General features: G+C 46.9%; 1 protein-coding gene across 1 annotated transcript in view; it reads left to right on the forward strand.

The window, feature by feature from the left end:
• The window catches only part of PKD1L1 (polycystin 1 like 1, transient receptor potential channel interacting), a 1,739,639-nt gene that overhangs the window by 918,289 nt on the left and 801,756 nt on the right, over positions 1 to 19,594 (forward strand). The window contains exons 28-29 of the mRNA XM_086964902.1: positions 5,148 to 5,327; positions 13,932 to 14,009. Coding sequence (XP_086821028.1) covers positions 5,148 to 5,327; positions 13,932 to 14,009 — 258 coding nt within the window. The remainder of the gene's footprint in view (positions 1 to 5,147; positions 5,328 to 13,931; positions 14,010 to 19,594) is intronic.

Below are 19,594 nucleotides of genomic sequence, written 5' to 3' on the forward strand. Positions count from 1 at the left end.
CCAATCGTCCTGGAGTGTACTCAGACATGGTAGCCTTTTGGTTATATCTGTGTTTCATGAGCTACTGGCTGGCCTCCCGTGTTCTGCTTGCCTTGTACATGTACACTGCCATGCGAGATCTCAGGCCTAGCATATAATCCTGCACATTGTCCTTGGCTTCCTGAAGAGGCTTTTCTCAAGACTTTCTCACCAGGCACAATGACCCCTCTTACAGGGTGCCTAAGCAACAACTCAAAGGGGCAAAATCCAACTTTTTCTGGGAACTCCCTCTAGGCAAACAGTAGGCATTGGAGGAGAAAATCCCATCGCCTCCCTAGTTTGTCAGACAAACCATTGATCATGCCCTTCAGGGTCTTATTGAACCTTTCCACCAGACCATTAGTCTGTGTATGATATGGGGTGGTGAACTTATAGGTAAGTAACAGCACATTCTTTCCACATCGCCTTCAGATAGCTGAACATAAAATGTGTGCCCCTATCTGAAACAGCTTCCTTTGGGAAACCCACTCTGGTGAACACACCAAGTAGGGCCCTAGCCACCAAGGGAGCAGTGGCTGTTCTGAGTGGTATTGCTTTGGGGTACCTTATGGCACTACCACCAAGATATACTTGTTCCCTGATGCTGTTGGTGGTTCTGGGGGACCAACAGTGTCCAACCCTACCCTTTCAAAGAGAGTAATTGGCTTGCCCCCTGTCTTGCCACTGGCCTGACAGGTTGCACAGTAGCTGCACAACTCCTTCACTTTGACAGTCGTATTGAGACAATAGAACTGCTTAGCCAAACTTTTCCATGTCTCACTCTGCCTCAAATGACCTGCAAAGGGGATGTTGTGGCTTAAAGTCAGGAGGGATTATCTGTACTTCTGGGGGAACTCCAACATCCTGATAGACCCTTCTTTGAGGTCTCTAGCCTTAGTGAAGAGAACTTCCTCCTCCCATAGACTTTATGGTAGTCACTGACATCACCCTTCTCTTGACTGTAAGCAGTATGCCTCAGGCATTGAAGAGTGGGACACTGTCCCTGTCTGTGACACAACTGCTCTCTGGAGGGTCCACCATCTCGGTGCAACTCTGCCAAGTCAGATAGATCTTGCACGGTTGGAATCCCTACTGCAGAGGTCAGGTCCTCCCCCTCAAGGTTAGATTCATCCTGTACCTCTGGAGTTCTTTGGGCTGGCTCGCCAGACCCAGTGCCCTTTTCCTTGTTATTGGATTCCTCGCCCCTTGTTCCAAGGTCCACCTGTCCAGTATTTCACTTTTGTGCAGTCTGTGATCTGGTCAGACCACATACCCACTCAGGGAGAGCCAGTATCCTAGCAAATACCATTCTCTCCAACACTGACCAGTCAGACGCTACAAGATCATTTCCCAGGAGGCAGTCTACTGGGAGTGCAGGAGACACAACAACCTTGTTTGGGCCATCAACACCTCCCCATTCCAACCTCACCATTGCGATGGGATGGAGTTTGGCTCTGCATAGGTTACCTCCCCCCATGATACACACCAGGCATGAGCTGCCCTGGGGAAACTCGGTTTCATTGATTTTAGGCCTCTGCCTATACCTCTCCACACAAGGAGGCAAGGTGGCCAGGGTTGCAATTTCCATCCTACCCAAGAACACTAAGGTTGCCTCTATCCACCCCTTCCCCATCTCGGAGACAATCTCCACCCCCACCTTGATGCCTGCAATGCCCTGGGACTGCCCACCAGTGCGTGGCTTCTTTGTGTAGACAGCATCGCCTCTCTTGTGTGTTGAATGATAACAGTCAAAACACTGACATGCCTTCATAAAGTCAGAGAACTTTCCTGCCTTTACAGGGTCAAAGGGCTTCCTCTGAAAGCCCTTCCTCTTGAAAGTGGATTGGCTCTGGGTCCTTCCAACTGCACAGGTTTATGTGGGTCTCGTGAGGACTATTTCTGTTGTTGACCTTCTTTGCCTAGGAGGGACCTGTCCTCTCTTCTTCTGATCACTCCACTGGTGTTGATTGGAAACATGGGTTCTCAACCACTCATCAGCTTGCTCCCCCAGCTCTCTGGGGCTAGTCAGCTTGGAGTCCACTAGGTACTGGCGTAACGTCTCTTGTACACAATGAGTCACTATGTGCTCTTTCAGCAACAAATTGTATAGCCCCTCCTAAATACTCACTTGGTTGCCACTAATCCAGCCCTCTAACGCCTTCACTGAGATGTCTACAAAGTCCACCCAGGACTGTGTGTTATCTTTCTAGGTGTCCCTGAGGTTCATCCTGTACTGCTCTGGGGTCAGACCATGTTTCTTAACTAAACATTGCCTCATGTGGGAGTAGTATTTTGCCTCATCCCCATGTAGGGTAAGGGGCCGATCTCTCCCAGCTATTTGGATCAGTTCTGACAGGAGTGAACCCCAATACCTAAAGTGGACCCCTCTCAACTCAAGGGAACTTTCAAATGCAGGCAGCCTTTTGTCAATGTCATCCCCCTCAGTGTACATGGGCACTATTCCCTTGGGAAGCCTGGGATTAAAACCACCACACCTGGGCATCTCAGCATCTTCTTCATTGTCGCTCCCACCATTTCTTTTAACTTTCGCCTCCTCCCACTTCTGTTGGTCCTATCTTGGTCCTCTGTGGAGGAGCCTCTCCACCCCCCTATTAGCAGGAAGTACGAACCTGGTACCAGAAGAAATGGATGAGGTGTTATCATCCACCTCCCCAAGGTGGTTGGAGGGGGTTGCCCTCCATTTCCCTCCCTGAAGCTGCCTGTCCCCAGGCCTTGAGGAACATGATCAACTCTGCCTTACTTTTTTTTTTAGTTTGGCCAGATCTTGCACCATGATATCCTGAGTTTTGGGTCACAATAGAACACATTTTGGAAAAATCAGAAAGAGGGGTTAAACAAATCAGTTTAGGCCAAATGTCAATAATCAAAAGTTTTATCCTAAGTGAATTTATCGTATTTTTAAAGATCTTATCTTAATTTACTGTATGGTGTAATTTTAAACCTGAGTACGTATCCTCACTACTGAACACCAAATGTTGGAAGGTGGATTATTAGTAGGAATAAGTATGCACCTACCACTAGCAATAAGGCCACCAACGCAATATAAGGTCCAGACCAGGTCTCATTAAATTATTCTTTTGCTGAATCCTTGGTAGCTGGCAACAAGCAGGCAGGCTTACCTTAGGAAACAGGTTTGGGGGCATTTAAAAAATCAATACATTAAAGACGTAAGACACAACACACTATAAAAAACACAACCAATCTATAGAAATAGGAAATATTTTATGTTTAGAATGACACCAAAATGACAGCAATCCAATCTAGGGAACCATAGATATAATTTGTTTTAAAGCATAAACAATTTCTAGTGCTTAAAAACATATAGCACAAACTTGGACATCTGGTCACACTTGACTGGGACAAGGTCAACGTTTGAAGCCGACGCGATGTAGCCCTGGTCGGATACACTAAGCTAGAGGCCTCGGTCAAAATTTTAAGTTTGCGCTTAGAAACCTTCCCAGATGTTTTTCTCTCTTCTCCAAGCGAGGCTCTTCAGGCCGGGATTCGATAGACAACAGCAGCTTAGCTCAGCATGAGGCCTCGTTGAAATCCTGGAAGTCTTAAGCTCAATCTTCTGTAACTTCTTCCTGAGGTTCCTCTTCAAGTTTCAAAGTTTCCAAAACACAAATCTAAGGGTCTAGAAGCTCTGGGATGGCCTTTGGAAGCTTAGGACTACAATTCCCACAATGCACCTGGCGAAATCCTTAAAAGTCCACTGGACGCACTCCAGGCTGGGGACTTCATGGGGGAGATGGTGCAGGTGAGCTCTGTTAACCTGTTGCTTTCAGCGTGTCTACTGCTGAATCGTTTTGAAGCAAGGTAAAGCCCTCAAAGCTGTAGTTCCCAGTTCTTCACAGTGCTATATTTTGGGGTGCAGACCAGGGTTCCAATAGGGCAGTCCTACTCCATGTAGTTTCAGGCAGCAGATCTGAGTTGCTATGCAGCTCTCACATATTTCTTAAATGATCTGCGGCAACATGCAAAAGGGCACGCTGACCAACTGTGTATCGGGTGCCACCCAAAAGCATGACCGCTTCCTCGAAAGTGTGGCATATTCTTGTCCCAAAAAGTACTGTACTTTAAAATTCAAGATGGAGAATGTCTCTACTTGGAAGTAAGAGCTGGCTAAGCCAATCTACTGAAGTGACTTATTTTCCTTAACACTCCCTTTCCAGACCTCCTGCAAATTCCATTCCTGGGGCTCCCATCTGGCTGGAGGCATGGGAAGAGGGGTGTTGGCCTGGCTGTTATGTCTTACTGTGCTGCTCCCTTTGATGCCCAGTTTGATTACCACAGCCCCCTTCTTGACCTTTTCTCTACAGAGCCCCCCCTATAACCTCTGTTCATATTCTGGCCTTTTATCTCCTCACCAAAGCAGTTTGACTTAGCCTGTGAAGGGCTGGCTAATCAGTAGAGGCTGCTAGAAGGCTTTTGCTTCACAGAAAATAACTTATTTTCTGCTTTACTTATGATAATTTCAACAGTGCCAAGTTGTTGGATTTACCATTACCAATCTCTTAAGTCATTGAAATATTATTTTAGCTCACTCCTGTCACTGGTTGCACTGTATTCCCATGTTAACCTATGTGGCTAAAATGCTTCAATAGGGAGAAAAGCAGAATTGGTTGTTTTTCGCATCACCAGGGCAAATCAAACATCTTTCAAAATGTCCCTTCATATTTTTTCATGGCACCCAAGGGAGACCTTGGGTGACTTATACGTAAAAATAAGGTAGGTTAATACTTTGGAAGTACCTTTAAATCCAAAGTCGCATTTTCATGTAGCTTCAAATTAAAAGCATCTTGCAAAGCAGGGCTGACTTTTTAAAGTAGGCAACACAGCAGTGCACACTCAAGTGCCTCAAAGCTGCTGGGCCTCTAAACCTACATGCTGTACCATATACTAGTGACTTACAGGTAGGTTGTTATTGCCAATTGTAATTACACCTGATTACAATATACCTTTTTTATCAGTTCACTGGTCCTGGGCTGGTTTGCTGTGCCTAGGGCACAGTCTGAGTCCGTTACTTCCTGTAGCAGTCAAAAAATGGTGGAGATCAGGGTTAAAAGGATGACTTTCTCACGTGTTTTTTTTATTTCTAATTTTAGGAGCGAGCAGCAGTGCAGGTGTTTCTGTCGGTAGCGAGGTGGCTTCAGAGTCTGGCAGAGACGGGGGAGACAGCCTTGTTGATACCTCCATTGACCGCTCAAACCATGTTGCTATGCTTATGCTAGAATGGAGTAAGCATCTGCTTCGTAGCGAGGTTTTCAAGAGCTACACAACAATGGGTAAGTACAACATTGGTGTCCATTCATAGCAGCTGTCTTTCCTCATGCCACCCCTCCTAAACTTGTTAATTAGAAGGAATTGGTTCTTCCATAAATACTAATGAATGAGATGTAGGGCAATGCATGCCATACTCTTATAAGAACTATTCTAATCTGCTATTGTTTTTTGGATCTGCTGAAGAAAGATAATTGTGCTTGGAGGCAGTAACAGAAAATGGGCATATGGGTACCTGTAAGCATTCAGACAATATCACACTTCCCCTCACACACTCTGACATACACACAGTCTCATGGCTGGGACATTACAGATCCGCATACGGACATATGTCGTTGGCGACACATGAATAGATACAAATGCAATGACTCTGAAAGCATCATGCTTTTAAAACACAATGCACATGATTAAATATGGTGTCAGTTGTAAGCAAGAAAAATAAAGAAAGGATGCAAAAGGTATCTCCTGATTAGCAAGAATGCTTTGATTACTTACCAGTAACTGCATTACTCGAAGTCCTTTTTTCACCGTGATAAATCACTACATGACGCCCTTGTGCCTACCTTCACAACTTCCTCAAGATAATAAAAATCCCCTCTCCCCTTACTTCGTGTTCCTGACTAAGTCCATTTCATCACACAGTTGGACTGGCATACAGGGCGAGAGGGAGGGGTTTATTTATCACAGTGAAAGAAGGACTCGGAGAAATGCAATCACCAGTAGGTAATCGAAGTATTAGCTCCTCTGCCTTCTCGCCATGATAAATCACTACAAGAGATGTACCCAAGCCACAAAGTGGACCAGGACAACTGTAATGCTCATGCATATAACAAACTTTAATCGGACAGAAAAACAAACTGTTACAACACAGATGCCAATACTTTAGAACCCAAAAGATCAGGCACCTCTTGGCCCTGCACACCCCGATATTGGTTGACAAAAGTAGATGGGAATGCCCAATTTGCAGTCTGACAGATTGCTTACAAAGAGGCCCCCAGAGTTCTGCCACGGAGGCAGACATGCCTCTAGTAGACTAACCCTAGATCCCCAGAGGACATAACTGCTTGTATGCCAAAAGAATCACAGATCTGACTAACCTGCTCAAGGTCTGAGTAGAAGGCTTACCACCCTTACAAAAGGGACCAACATTCACAAACAAGGCAAAGAAAACCAGGGAACTCCTTCCACCTTTCCAGGGAGATCAAAACTGCCCTCCGAACATGAAGAGAATTAAGTGCCATCTCCTCAGGAGACTGAGGTTCTGCAAAAAACACAGGATAATTCACCTCCTGTTGCAGATGAAACACAGATTTCACTTTTAGGACAAACTCAGGACCCAAATGAAGGACACTCCGGTCATCAAACACCCCAAAAGAAGAAGGGAGACAAGAACGAGAACGCAACTCCCCCAGGCTGTGAGCAGAAGTGATAGCCACTAAAAAGAACACTTTCAGAGGCAGAAGACGAATCTCCACAGAGGACAGATATTCAAACAGCGGATATGTAAGGGCCTGAAGCACCAACTGCAAGTCCCAGGAAGGACATAATACCTTCTGGCAGGACGTAGATTCGAGAATCCCTCAAAAAGTCTGGAGACCAATCCCCGATCATCCATCAGCCAGACCATTCCAAGGGGACCAAAAAGCCTCAAAGGCTGCCCACTGAATCTTAAGAGTTGGCGGACTGAGGCCCAATTGTAACCCATCCTGAAGGAACTCGAAGACCTGAGGAGTAGTCACAGAAAGGGATAGCAGTTGCTTCCTAGCACACCACCCTTGGAAAGACTTCCAGTGCATAGAATATGAAGACCCAGTGAACAATCTTCTGGAACCCTGTACAGATTAAGAGACTGAGTTGGAAAGATCCTAAGGGCCCGATTCACAGAATTAACTTTAGATAAAATCCTAAACTTACTACTTTTGGTATTCACAGAATGCACTTACTACTTTTGGTATTCACAGAATGCACTTACTACTTTTGGTATTCACAGAATGGATTTACGACTACTAACTTTACGTCTGCACTCGGGCTGGAGCTCCCGGCTGAGAGGCGGAGCTTCCGGCCCAGAGGCGGAGCTTCCAGCCCAGAGGCGGAGCTTCTGGCCCGGAGGTGGGGATTCCAGCCGGTGGCGGAGATTTATCCATGGCCGAAATCTCCACCTCCGGGCTGGAAGCTCTACCTCCGGGCTGGAAGCTCTACCTCTGGGTGGAAGCTCTACCTCTGGGTGGAAGCTCTACCTCTGGGTGGAATCGCCGCCTCTGGTAAGTAGTAAGTGCATTCTGTGAATACCAAAAGTAGTGTGGCCCAATGGTTAGAGCGGCAGACCCTGATGCAGAGTTCTAGCCTGGGACCAGGTTTCAATTCCCCGCCTCGGCGGGTCTTGGGCTCAAATATTCCACGGACCTGATAATTCTCGCCTTGGTGCCTATTCCAATCATAGAGTCCCACTCTGCAACTCTGGCCAATAGCTTGCTTAATCTCCACAACACTAAAGATGCCTGGCCTTCACCCGGGGGGTGCCCACGAGTGGACGCCTCACACGGAAAAGCCAGGACGAGTTCCACAGCGGTATTCGTGCAAGCGCCTTGAGACCCTTGCGGGCGAGTAGTGCGCTATGCAAGTATCAATTTATCAATTTACAATTTTTACTGTAGGATTTTGTCTCAAGTTAGTTCTGTGAATCGGGCCCTAAAACATTAATCCCCCTTGTTCAGCATCCAAGTCATCAGCTTGATTTGGATCAGAAACATGACCAGGAAAGCAGGAAAACTCAAAAGGAAGGAACCAAGGCAAGTCGCCACTCCGGACCCTCCCTCAGCACCATCAGATGAGGAAACCAGATAGAGCGGGCCATGCTGGAGCTACCAGAATGACCTGAGCCCTTGTCTTCCAAACCCAAATCAAACTTCTGGAGTAAAGGAAGTAGAGAGAAGCAAACATCAGGCCGAACTGCCAAGGAAATGTCAGAGCATCCATTACCGAACCCAACTTCTCCCACCCCAGAGGAAAAAACAGAGAAGATTGGTATTGCAAACACTCACAAACAGATTCCCCCGGGAGTGTCACCACATCTGACACACCCTGGAAACACCTGGGGAGAGAGTAAAAATTCCAGAGAGGACGGAATCTCCCTGCTAAGGTGATCACCTGAGAATACTGAACTCCTAGAATGTAAACAGCCTGGAGCGAACCCACATGAGACTGAGCCCATGGAAAAAGCTGATCCACAATCTTTGATAATGTCATGGCTCTTGCCCCCCTGGCAATTGACATAGGATGTGGCAATGGTATAGTCCATCCAAATAACAACCCCCATGTCCAGAATCAGGTGACAAAAGTGTAAGAGGACTAGAGGAATAGCCTCCAGTTCCCTCCAGTTTGATGACCAACAACTTTGTCTGACATACCATAAGCCCTTGACCTGAAATGCCCCTGACCATGCCCCTCAACCACTTTTGCTGGCACCTGTTGTGATGACTGCCTAAACAGGAGCAGTCAAAAGAACACCTCTCAAGATGTTGGAGGGAACAAGACACCACTCCAGTTCCTGCCAGATTACCATTGCCACTGGAAAAAGACAAAACATCCTGCACATTGGGAATCCACTGACTCAGGATGAATCTCATGAGGATATTGCGGTGCATCTGGCCCCAGGAACCAAAAACACAGTGGCAGCCAGATCGCCCTGCACTCTCATCCAGACCGACAGTGCTTGAAAGGGATCTTACAACAGAGCCTGCAAATGAAAGTGAATCTTGACCACTCTTGAGTCTGGCAGAGTTACAATGCCAGATCCGTCTGGAACTGGGCTGCTAGAAAGATACGATCCTGTTTCAGAGTCAGTCGGGATTTGTTTGCATTAATGAAAATCCCACGAGAAGACAGAAGATCAAGTACTGTTAACACATGAGAAGAGGTCAGTTGATGAGATGCCCCCTGACCAGGCAGTCATCGTGGTAGGGAAAGATTGAAATCCTTTGCAGGTGTAGTGCAGCCATTGAAGGACCCAACAACTTTGTAAAGACAAGTGGGGCTCACTTCAACCCGAAGGGAAGCACCTGAAACTGAAAATGCACTGTCCCCGCAGCACACCTCTGAAACATTTGATGACTCTGTTGGAATGGAACATGCAGGTACGAATCCTGAAGGTTGATGGCTGGATAAAATCTCCTTGAGAAATCAGAGGGATGAGCTTCTGCAATGACAACATCTTGAAAGGAATTGTAGCCACCTAGCGATAGAGTTGCTACGGGTCCAACACCACCCGAAAGCTCCAGGCACCTTCTGGACCAGAAAGAGTATAGAATACACCAACTGACCGACTTGATCTAGAGATACTGATGATTACATTCGTTTTCAGCATAGCGGTAAATTCTGCCCTCTTCTCATTCTTTAAGGATTCCTTGAAACAAGCATAAGGATGTACCCCATATCTGCAGGAAGATAGACAAAGTCGATACGACAATTGCGCTGATTGATATTCAGATCCCAAGTGTTTTGCAATGGAGAGAGCCTGTACTAAAAGAAAACCTCCTACTTTGCTCCCACAGGACCTGGATCTTAAGAACCCCTATAATCAGGATTGCTGATTTGTAGGTACAGCCTTAGCTGAAACATCCTATTACTTCTTCCTCTGGGCTGAAACCTTCTCTTACGAGACAAATAGGTTCAAGACTCCTTAACAGAAGAGTCTCTGGTGTCCCTAGTATCCATCCGATTCCAAGATTTTGCAGATTTGCCAGAAGATGCCTTATAAGACCAGGTATGTTACTGGTCTTTAAAGGACTTTTTGATAAGCCCATCCAAACACTCACCAAACAACCTGCCACCCTCAAACAGCCATTTCAGAAAAGATGATTTCTATGCCAAGTCCCCCGTCCAGTTCTGTAACCAGAGGTTCCTTCTGGCTATGATTGCAGAAGAAGTCACTGAGGCTGCCTTGACAATGTCTTCTGACACATCCTCCAGGAATTTCGACTGCTTTTCCATGCGCATCAGAACATTGGCAACATACAAACCTTTCTGCATATCCTCAGCCAGAACCACGAAATCCGTAAATAGAGACTACACAGTCAACGCCCCATACGTAGCAGGTCTCTGAACCAGATTAGAAGCCACAAAAGATTTTTAAGACCACCATCAACTTTACTATCAACCTAATCTGAGGGAAAACAGTCATCAGGATTCAGAGATGATCTGCCAATCAGCGGTACCAGGATGGAATCCACTTTAATTGAGTAGCACCTTATCCCCATATTCCAAGGCATAAGACTTCGGGAGAAAGCATGGAATTTGTCTGGACTTAGGCTCCTCCCATGGCAGAAAGATGGCATATTTTATCTTAGGATGCAAAGGCAATGCCGGGGCGACAGGCCTTGGAAATTGCAGAAAGAGATCCCAAGCCACCCCCTCCACTGGAGGAAGTGCCATCTCTGATATGAGACAAAATATCAGTCAATTTCTCCCTTGATATAACTTTTCCATCAGTTGCGACCTGTATCTTGGGACCCGACTCTGTAGATGAAACAGAGTTTAGATCGTCAGACTCAGAGGAGGGTTTCTTAGCATTTACACTTCACAATCAAAGCTTTAGCCTCTGCTGCATCTATCATAGACTGGACTTTGAGAGCCGACAGGGATACTGCATCAACAGCCGGGGTACTGCTGGAATCCTACTTCACACATCCTGATGACTGTCATCCCCCTCGGCAGAAGGAGGAGACTGGGAACACAGTCTTTGAGAAGCTCTTTTCACCTCCATAGTATATCATATATGAACTTACCTGAATACATCCCTACATTAAAGAACCAAAAGATTTGTCTTATTGGATAAACATTACCCCCAGGTCATCATGTACCTTCTGTGAACTCCAATCCAAATAAACATTTAATAAATGCCACCAATTTAATCATAGCCCTAATAAAATATAAGCAAAGCAGAAACTCTCTATTCCATCTGGCTGTGGAGAAGTTGCCAATATCCCCGGGAACCAAGACACACCCTTGCAATCCAGAGTGAGGCGAGAAGGGGAAACATGAGTGCTCCAGCCAATAACAAGGTTGACAGGCAAGCTGCACAGTACAAGAACTCCCCTCCTCGCTATCACGTAACTTGCCGCCTATAAACCAGAGGGAGTCCCACGAGGTGTCATCAGTAAGCCAGGCCTGTACATGATGCACCCTGCCCATAAAACAGCCAGTCCCGCTGGGTTCCTTAAAGCAGGAGAGGCAGCTAAGGCACACAGCACCTGCCCAAAACAGGCCCAAAAAAGGAATATAAAGTAAGGAGTGGGGAGGGTAAGTTTTATAGCTTGAGGAAGTTGTGAAGGGAGGCACAAGGGCTTTATGTACGGTGGAATGGACGAGGAGGTGATCCCACATTTGTGTCTCACTGCTGAGTGGAGTATTGAAGCGTGCCAGTGAATAATTTTCTTACAGCAGTGGTTCTTGCCTTCTTCCTGTGAGATCATCGTTAATGAGGTAGCCATCGATTTAGTTATATGTGACACTTAACTATTGCAACATGTGCTCTGATGCTGCTGGTCAATGTGCATGAGAAGATTTTCAGGAAAGCAGTGTATTTTGGTACTTTATTGAAAAACTGTACCTAGCAGAAGATGTTGAAAGCCTGAACTGATGGTGCCTTCTATTATAGCACTGCATGAGTTTTCAAAGTCTTCCAAGCAGTGCCTCAGGCAGTGTTCAGAAGAGAAAAATCAGGGTTACACGTTCATTTTTAATTGTTTTTCATTATTCTTTAGGCAGGCCCTCCAGGATTTCGCGATTTGCAATAAAATGGCGATAATGACACTTTTGCAAAAAGGTTGTGCTTTTTACAAAAGTGTCAGTGAAATTAAAGAATGCAGATTCTCCCTTGTATTGGTCCAGTGGCTTGCCAGTGGGCCAATAGAAGCAGGGTCCTCAAAATGGGCAGATGAGGTGATGTTTATTTCCTTCTCATCTACCCTGCTGTTCATTCCTTTGTTGACATGACCAAGCTGCACCTGACCTCGGAGACCTGCGGGACACCAGGGAGGTGGTTATACCAGTCCCTGCCCCTGGTTGCCTTTTTTTTATGCTTTGGGCTCACCGCACACAAGGCACTTCGCGGGCCCAGACTGGCATTATTTTTTTTATTTTTTGGGCCAGCGTCGTGCCCCGTGTGAGGCAGGCCGAGGGGGGCATTTAATTTTTTTTTATTTGGGCCCAAGGCACCTGGGACCATGGGTAGGCCAGGGTGGCATTTTTATTTATTTAATGTTTCTTGCATACCGCGCACATGCAGCGGGACCCGGGTGGCATTTTTTTGTGGTTATTTGGCCCACCGAGTCATCCATGCACGGCAGTCGCAGGGGGCATTATATTTTCTTTAACTTGGGTCCTACAGACATGGGTTACATGGCGGGCCTAGGGTGGCAGGAAAGCTTTTATGTTGTGGTCCCATTGGACGCCAAGTGTGCGGCACGCCCAGGGGGGTAGGGCTGGCCTTTAGCATGGGCAAACTGGGCCCAGGGCACCGGTATTCTGAGGGGCGCACTGCAGATATATGCATTAAGGTTATGCCAACAGCAGCGCCCGTCTCATCTTGCTCCAGCCTTGTCCTTTCCCCTGCCTGATATACAAAAGTTGAGAACAAGTGGGGCGGTGCACTACCACAGTAGTCTGGTAACAACGAATGGTCATTTTCTGTTTTGAAAAAAGTTCTTTATTAGTTATTCCAACAGATACGTGCAACAAGCCTCAGTCAACGCGTTTCGTTCAAAGAGATTGAACTTCGTCAGGGCGTATGTTTGTTCTGAACCGTTCCGATGGGTTCTGAAGTAAAATGGCCTCCTCATGGAGCCGTAAAAGACCTGTGCTCCTTCCTTGTATCGCCTATGGATAATGTGCTCACCAATTGTGACTTCATTACGAATTACCTAAAACAGGAATGTAACCAAGAGGTGCCGCCACTGGAGTCCGCCGTTGATCCTTGCCCTCCTCTCTTTTTCCCTGCCTGTTAATTTCTGTTTGATTTGCCAGCTTAAAGTGGTTTTAGTCCTTCATTATCAATCGGACGCAATGTTTTTCATACGCCTTTAGCCCTCCATTCTCCCTCTGACCCCTGCTGGCACACATCAACAAAACCATTCCCTGCATTGGACAACTAAACTATCAGTGCTTTAGGTTCGCTGGAGGAGGTCTGGGAATGTTTATGTTCAGAGGCCAGTCCCTGCTTATCCAGGCACTGACCAGTGAACACAAAAGGGACCCCCTGCTGCCTCATTAATTCACTACCATCAGCAAGGGCACACATTTCTTTCCATCTACGCCCAGAGCGCTATCTTAGTAAAGACAGGGCCCTGAAGGGCAGTATTTCATTTTGTTTAATTTGGGTCTGTTCCAGGGAGGCATTCATTTTTAAAAATACTTGCCAGATAAAGTGCCACAAAAATGCTGCAAAATTCCCATATTTGTGCCGTAAAGTTTCCTTTTTTGTGCCACAAAATTTGGCAATCGTCACGAAAGCAATAATGAGTCTGTCATCTACTAACAAACTGAAAAATTGTGAAATGATTGTGTTTTAAATTGTTATTGAAATGATGCCTTAAAATGATATTTCTTTCCAGGTATTTCTTCTCCCACCGTGACTTTAAGACCCTTTGCTCTGAAGCCTAGCAAGATGTATATGCTGGAAGTTGCTATAGGTGAGTGCAAGTGGAGGCATTTCAATTGTGTCTGCTGCTCCTAAAATGTGCTAACATTTTACAGAAGTGTCGCTGTCTAAGAAATACCTTTTTCAGATCAGTAGCATATATAATTTGAAAGAGGACAAGAGCAATTCAACTCTTTGCAGGTCATTCTTTCACAATCTGTTCTATAATTTAAGAGCCAGTTTCGGCTTGTTTGTCATTCTCCACCCAAGATAGAGTCCATAAATGCATATGTATTCTCTCTTTTTGACAACAAGTAGACACATTCAGTAATATTTGAGGTAAGTGGCGATAATGCTGTGTTCACCCCACCCCTTGTCCCATGTAGTAAGTCATGAAAAAGTGAGGAAAACATTTGAAAAGTTTTCAAAAATTGCTATTCTTTACAGTGATATAATAAGGCAAAACTTTTCCTTACAGGGAACGCTTACGCATGATTTTATTTTAAAAAGTAATTATTTTTAATTTTAATTTTATTTATTAGTATTTTAAGTGGCAAGCGGGGTTGGGAGGGGTATAAGGTAAGGGAAGAGAGTCCTACCAAAACCATGCATAGCATCATAGTCAGTAGAGGGGGGAAAAAGAAAGGTTAATGTACGATTGAAAGCCACATCGATTAAAGCATTTCTCGCATGAGTCAAAAGGCCTGTGTCACACCCAAAGGTTCAGCCAGAGGGGCAGCCAGAGTGGTTCAGCAAGGCCTCGGTGGGGCCTGCTTGCTAGCAGGAAGGAATGTCCAGGGCCATTGGGTCCGCTGTGTCGTCTGCAGCCTGAGCCGCTCCTCGCAGCCCCAATTGCAGAAGTATGGCCCCTAAATATCCTAGGCCGGGAGCACGCCAGCATGAGTTCCCAGTAGTTTGCAAGCTGTTCCTGGCAGTGTGCAGCATCTTGTAGCCAGTCCACAGTTTTTTGCACTGGCCTCCACCCCCAATGAATGGCCACCCTCTGTTTGGCCAAAAGCAGCAGCATTGCGGTGAGTCAGTGAGCTTCAGGATGAACATCCTTCACGTAGCACCATAGGGCCACCTGCGGTGTCGCTGTGGAAGATGATCTTTGATCTGAGCCATGTCCCCATAAACACTAGTCTAAAAACTCGTAACAGGGGGGCAGTCCTGGGTAAGGTTGTGAACTGTGGTCAGCGTGGCAGCACATCTCAAGTAGTGTGCATCTTCCACAAGGTCCATTTTATGCAGTTGTACAGCTGTGCGATATAGTCAAAAATAGTAATTGAATTTGAGTCCGTAGATCAGAAAGAGGGCTCTTGATTTGGTGCAGCAGTAGCTCCATTACGCCACAGAAATGGAGGTGCGTTCTCTTGCATCAGTATACAGACTCTTTAAGAGCCTCCACAGGGGAGGGGATTGGCGATCAGATGGTTCAGGTCATGAAATATACCCTCCCCCACCGCTTTCCCTCTTTCTTTATTTGTGTACTTCCTCTGCTCCTATCACCTCTCCCCTGATTCTCTCTGCCTATCCCCCTGTTCCTTGTGCCTTTTGACTAAGCACTCCTTCTCCCCTTGTTAAGGAAACACCCAATATTTATACTCTGGAGTCTCAGGGATCCCTCTGAGAGAGTCCACAGCACCAAGGGAGCCACTCTCAGTTGAGGTATAGTATGGCACCCCTTGCCAAAGCACTACCTCTCCCCTTTTTGGGAAAGGATCCAGTAGATAGACCTTGAAGTCTCTGAGACCCTTCTGAGTGAGTCCACCGCGTAAAGGGAGCCTCTCGCAACGGAGGTGGGGGAATGATACCACTTCCCCTGGGATCACAGCTTACCGAATTTTGGACGCAACTATTACTCGTCTACCGGTTTGTGCCCCCGCCACCCTCCCCCTCCTCTTTCATGCTATGTCTCTCCCCCTCCCCCTCCTCTTTCCCTCCTTCGTTCTCTGTCTACTTCCCCTCCTCCTACCCCTTCCCTCCTGAATCTCTCCCTTTGCCTGCTTTTTCCCTTACGTATATGTCCTTATTGTTTGTCTCGACCCAACATGTAACTATGTAGCTATGCTCTAAAACTGTGTAAACTTTGTAACGATGTAACCTTTAACTATGGTCTGAGATTCATGTAGAGCGCTCTGATACCATAAGGTCTAGCCAGCGCTATATAAAACCTTTCAAATAAAAAATAAATAAATTGGGGGGGGGACTAGGATTGTAGCGTGCATGGCTCGCCATGGAGCTGGTGATAGAGGAGGGCATCAAGCGCAGTAGGCGGGTGTGATCTTCTGTGCCAGGTGGTTGAATGAAATGCTCATCTAGGTATAGGTCCCCAGAAGTGAGAAGCTCCAGTCGGCAAGGCTGCCGACAGAACCCCTTGTCTGCCTTCATGGGGAGCAGGGTATTTTGAGCTAATGGCATAGTAGGTGCCTAGAGACTGTTGAATCAGACAGTCCTCCGCAGGCTGTCCCAGGCCCATCGAGTGCAAGCCACCGTGGTAGCTGAGGGTACAGGGCCACCCAATCGGCCTCCACCACGGTCTGTGGCTGGAATAAATTGGGGTATAACAAAAAATATATGAATTGGTCTTGTGTGCAGTAAGAACAAAGATACATGTCAGGAGCATTAAGACCTCCATGCTGGAATGGTAATGTTAGTTTCCCACACTAGATTTAAGCAAAGTTATTTAAAAAATTGTTATGTAAGTGAAATTGTTATATTGACAAATAGGTAGTGAAATTTAGGAAGGACAATCATTTTTGCAATGGCGATCTGGCCTGGCGGGTATATGCTCCTTGAGCCAGGACATTGCCGGTCCGTAATTTGCCCTCCATAGCTCATTCACATTCCTGCTGAGCCATTCTCCCAAGTACCGGATTTGTTCCATCGCCCACTATAATGAGTATATGGGCTCGAACTACTACGTGCCTGAAGGAGGGGAAATCAGATAGATTTTGACCAATTGATGAGACTGCTGGATTATCCGATGAATCGGATCGCCTCCCAAATGAGTGGGGAGAGATTAGTCCAGGGATCACAATGTACAGTGTAATTTCATCCGCAGACATGGACACTAACTTCTCCCTGGCAGTGAAGATAAGGCCCCTATCAGCATGATGATGGTGTAGCTGGGCTGCCAGGGGTTTTATTGATATCACAAATCGGATTGGAGATAGGGGCATCCCTGTCTTGTGCCCCTAGATACTGAAAATGAGGTGGGGATAAAGCCATTTAAACGTATAGGCACCGTTGGGAAGGTGTATAGTTGGCTGATCAGATGCAGGGACTGTGGGTTAGTGCCAAAACACGAAAGGAGGTGGAAAAGGTACAGACACTCTAAAGTATCAAATGCCTTGGGGGTACCCAGAAGCATTGTGGTTCCCTCCAGTTGATGGTTTATGGTGATCAAACATTTTGCGGAGGTTGTGGGCAGTCGATGGCCCAGGAACAAATCCAGATTGGTCCGACTGGATAATATCAGGCAGAAGGCTGTTTGCGAGTATCTTATCATCAACATTTATTATAGATTGTGGTCTGTAATAGTCGCATCTATTAGCTGGCTTGTCAGGCTTCAATCAATCAATCAATCAATCATTTAATTTCTAAATCGCACTACTTACCCGTAAGGGTTTCAAGATGCTGGGGGGTGGGGGGGGATGCTGCTGCTACTGGTCGAAGAGCCAGGTCTTGAGTTGTCTCCTAAAAGTCAGCAGGTCTTCGGTTTGTTGTCGGTAGAGGGGGAGGGGGATCCAGGTCTTGGCGGCGCGTTGGGAGAAAGACCTGTCTCCGGAAGTGGTTCTGCGGATGTGCGGGACCCTGGCCAGGGCATGGTCAGCAGAGCGAAGTTTCCTGTTGGGTACGTAGAAGGAGAGTTGACTGTTGAGATAGGCTTGTCTGGTCTTGTGGAGTGCCTTGTGTGCGTGGATCTGGAGTTTAAAGGCAATTCTTCTGTCAACTGGGAGCCAGTGCAGGTTCCTCAGGTGGGGGGTGATGTGGTTGCGGTGCGGGACGTCGAGGATCAGGCGTGCAGAGGCGTTCTGGATTCTCTGCAGTCTGTTGATGAGCTTGGACGAGGCTCCACGTAGAGGGCGTTACCGTAGTCAAGTCTGCTGCTGACTAGGGCCTGGGTGACTGTTTTCCTCATGTTTGTCGGGATCCATCTGTAGATCTTGCAGAGCATGCGGAGGGTGTTGAAGCAGGTGGAGGAGACTGCGTTGACGTTTTTGTTCATGAAGAGTTTTGAGTTGAGGATGACTCCCAGGTTGTGTCGGTGGGGTCCCCATTGATGTGGGCCACCATGATTTGTCCCATGCTGAGGGGTTAGACACGAAGATGAGGATCTCCGTCTTGTCTGAGTTCAACTTAAGTCTGCTTTCCTTCATACAGTCGGAGACTGTCTTCATTCCCTGGTGGAGGTTGGATTTGGCGGTGAAAGGGTCCTTGGCGATGGAGAGGATCAGCTGCTTGTCGTCGGCATAGGAGTTTATGTTGAGGTCGTGCTGTCGGGCGATGCGTGCTAGTGGTGCCATGTAGACGTTGAACAGCGTTGGGCGGAGGGAAGATCCTTGTGGGACGCCGCAGATGATCTCGGAGGCCTCGGACCGAAACGGGGGGAGGCGGGCTCTCTGAGTTCTGCTAGAGAGGAAGGAGGTGGTCCAGTCCAAGGCCTTCTCCCAGATGCCTGCGTCTTGGAGTCGTGTGCGTAGTGTACGGTGGCAGACGGTGTCGAAGGCGGCGGAGAGATCCAGGAGGATGAGGACCGCCGTCTCTCTGTTGTCTAGAAGGATCCTGATGTCGTCTGTGGTGGCGATGAGGGCTTCAATATGGTTACAATAACTACTTTTACTCGGGAGGCTGGTAACTGGCCCAGGGACATAGTCATAAATGCTAGTAGGTGGGGGCAAGGAGTGAGGCCTATTCCTTGTAGAAGGATGTGTTGAACCTGTACAAGCCCAGCGTCTTATCACCATGCATGTTCTGTACCACCTGTATTATGTATTATCTCTTCCACCATAAAGGAGGCATCAAGATACTGAGAGTGCGCTTGGCCTAGCCAAAGAAGTTGGAGTGTGTCAAGGAAGGTATCAAGGGCTGCTGTGTCTGGAGAATCATGGTTGTGTGCTTTAAGTTAAAGTAGAAGAACGTCATGGCCTGAACTAACTTGTCAGGTTTTGTGTGTCTGCTGGTCGTCAATATGTTCTGTAATGTACGTGCTTGCCCAAGGCTTGTGGTGAATACTTGCCAGTGTGTTTCCAGACCTACCCCCTTCACCATAGCTTCTTGCCTTCGCCTCCCTATTGAGACAGTGGGTCTCCCTAGTCTCCTCATCCTCATAGTCTGAGAACTTCTTCCGCAGGGCAGCTAGTGACTGCCCATTTCTGGTTTTAAAAAATGTGAGTTATAGAGTAGGTATATCTGTTTCAGTTTGGCGGGTTGCGTATGGATTGCCTAAAGTATCCTAAACTGCTTTGCTATGTAAGTGCTCCAGATAACTACTTTAAATGCAGCCCAAAGACTGGGAGGTGGCCAAGCCTTCATTGCGAGTGAAGAAATTGAGGATGTCCATCTGACCTCACCCCTGAAGACTTCATCGCGGAGGGCATGCAGGACTAGCCTCTAGGTGAAACTCTGGCGGGG

Source organism: Lissotriton vulgaris, chromosome 4_1 (genome assembly GCF_964263255.1).
Source record: "Lissotriton vulgaris chromosome 4_1, aLisVul1.2, whole genome shotgun sequence".
NCBI classification, from domain to species: Eukaryota; Metazoa; Chordata; class Amphibia; order Caudata; family Salamandridae; genus Lissotriton; species Lissotriton vulgaris.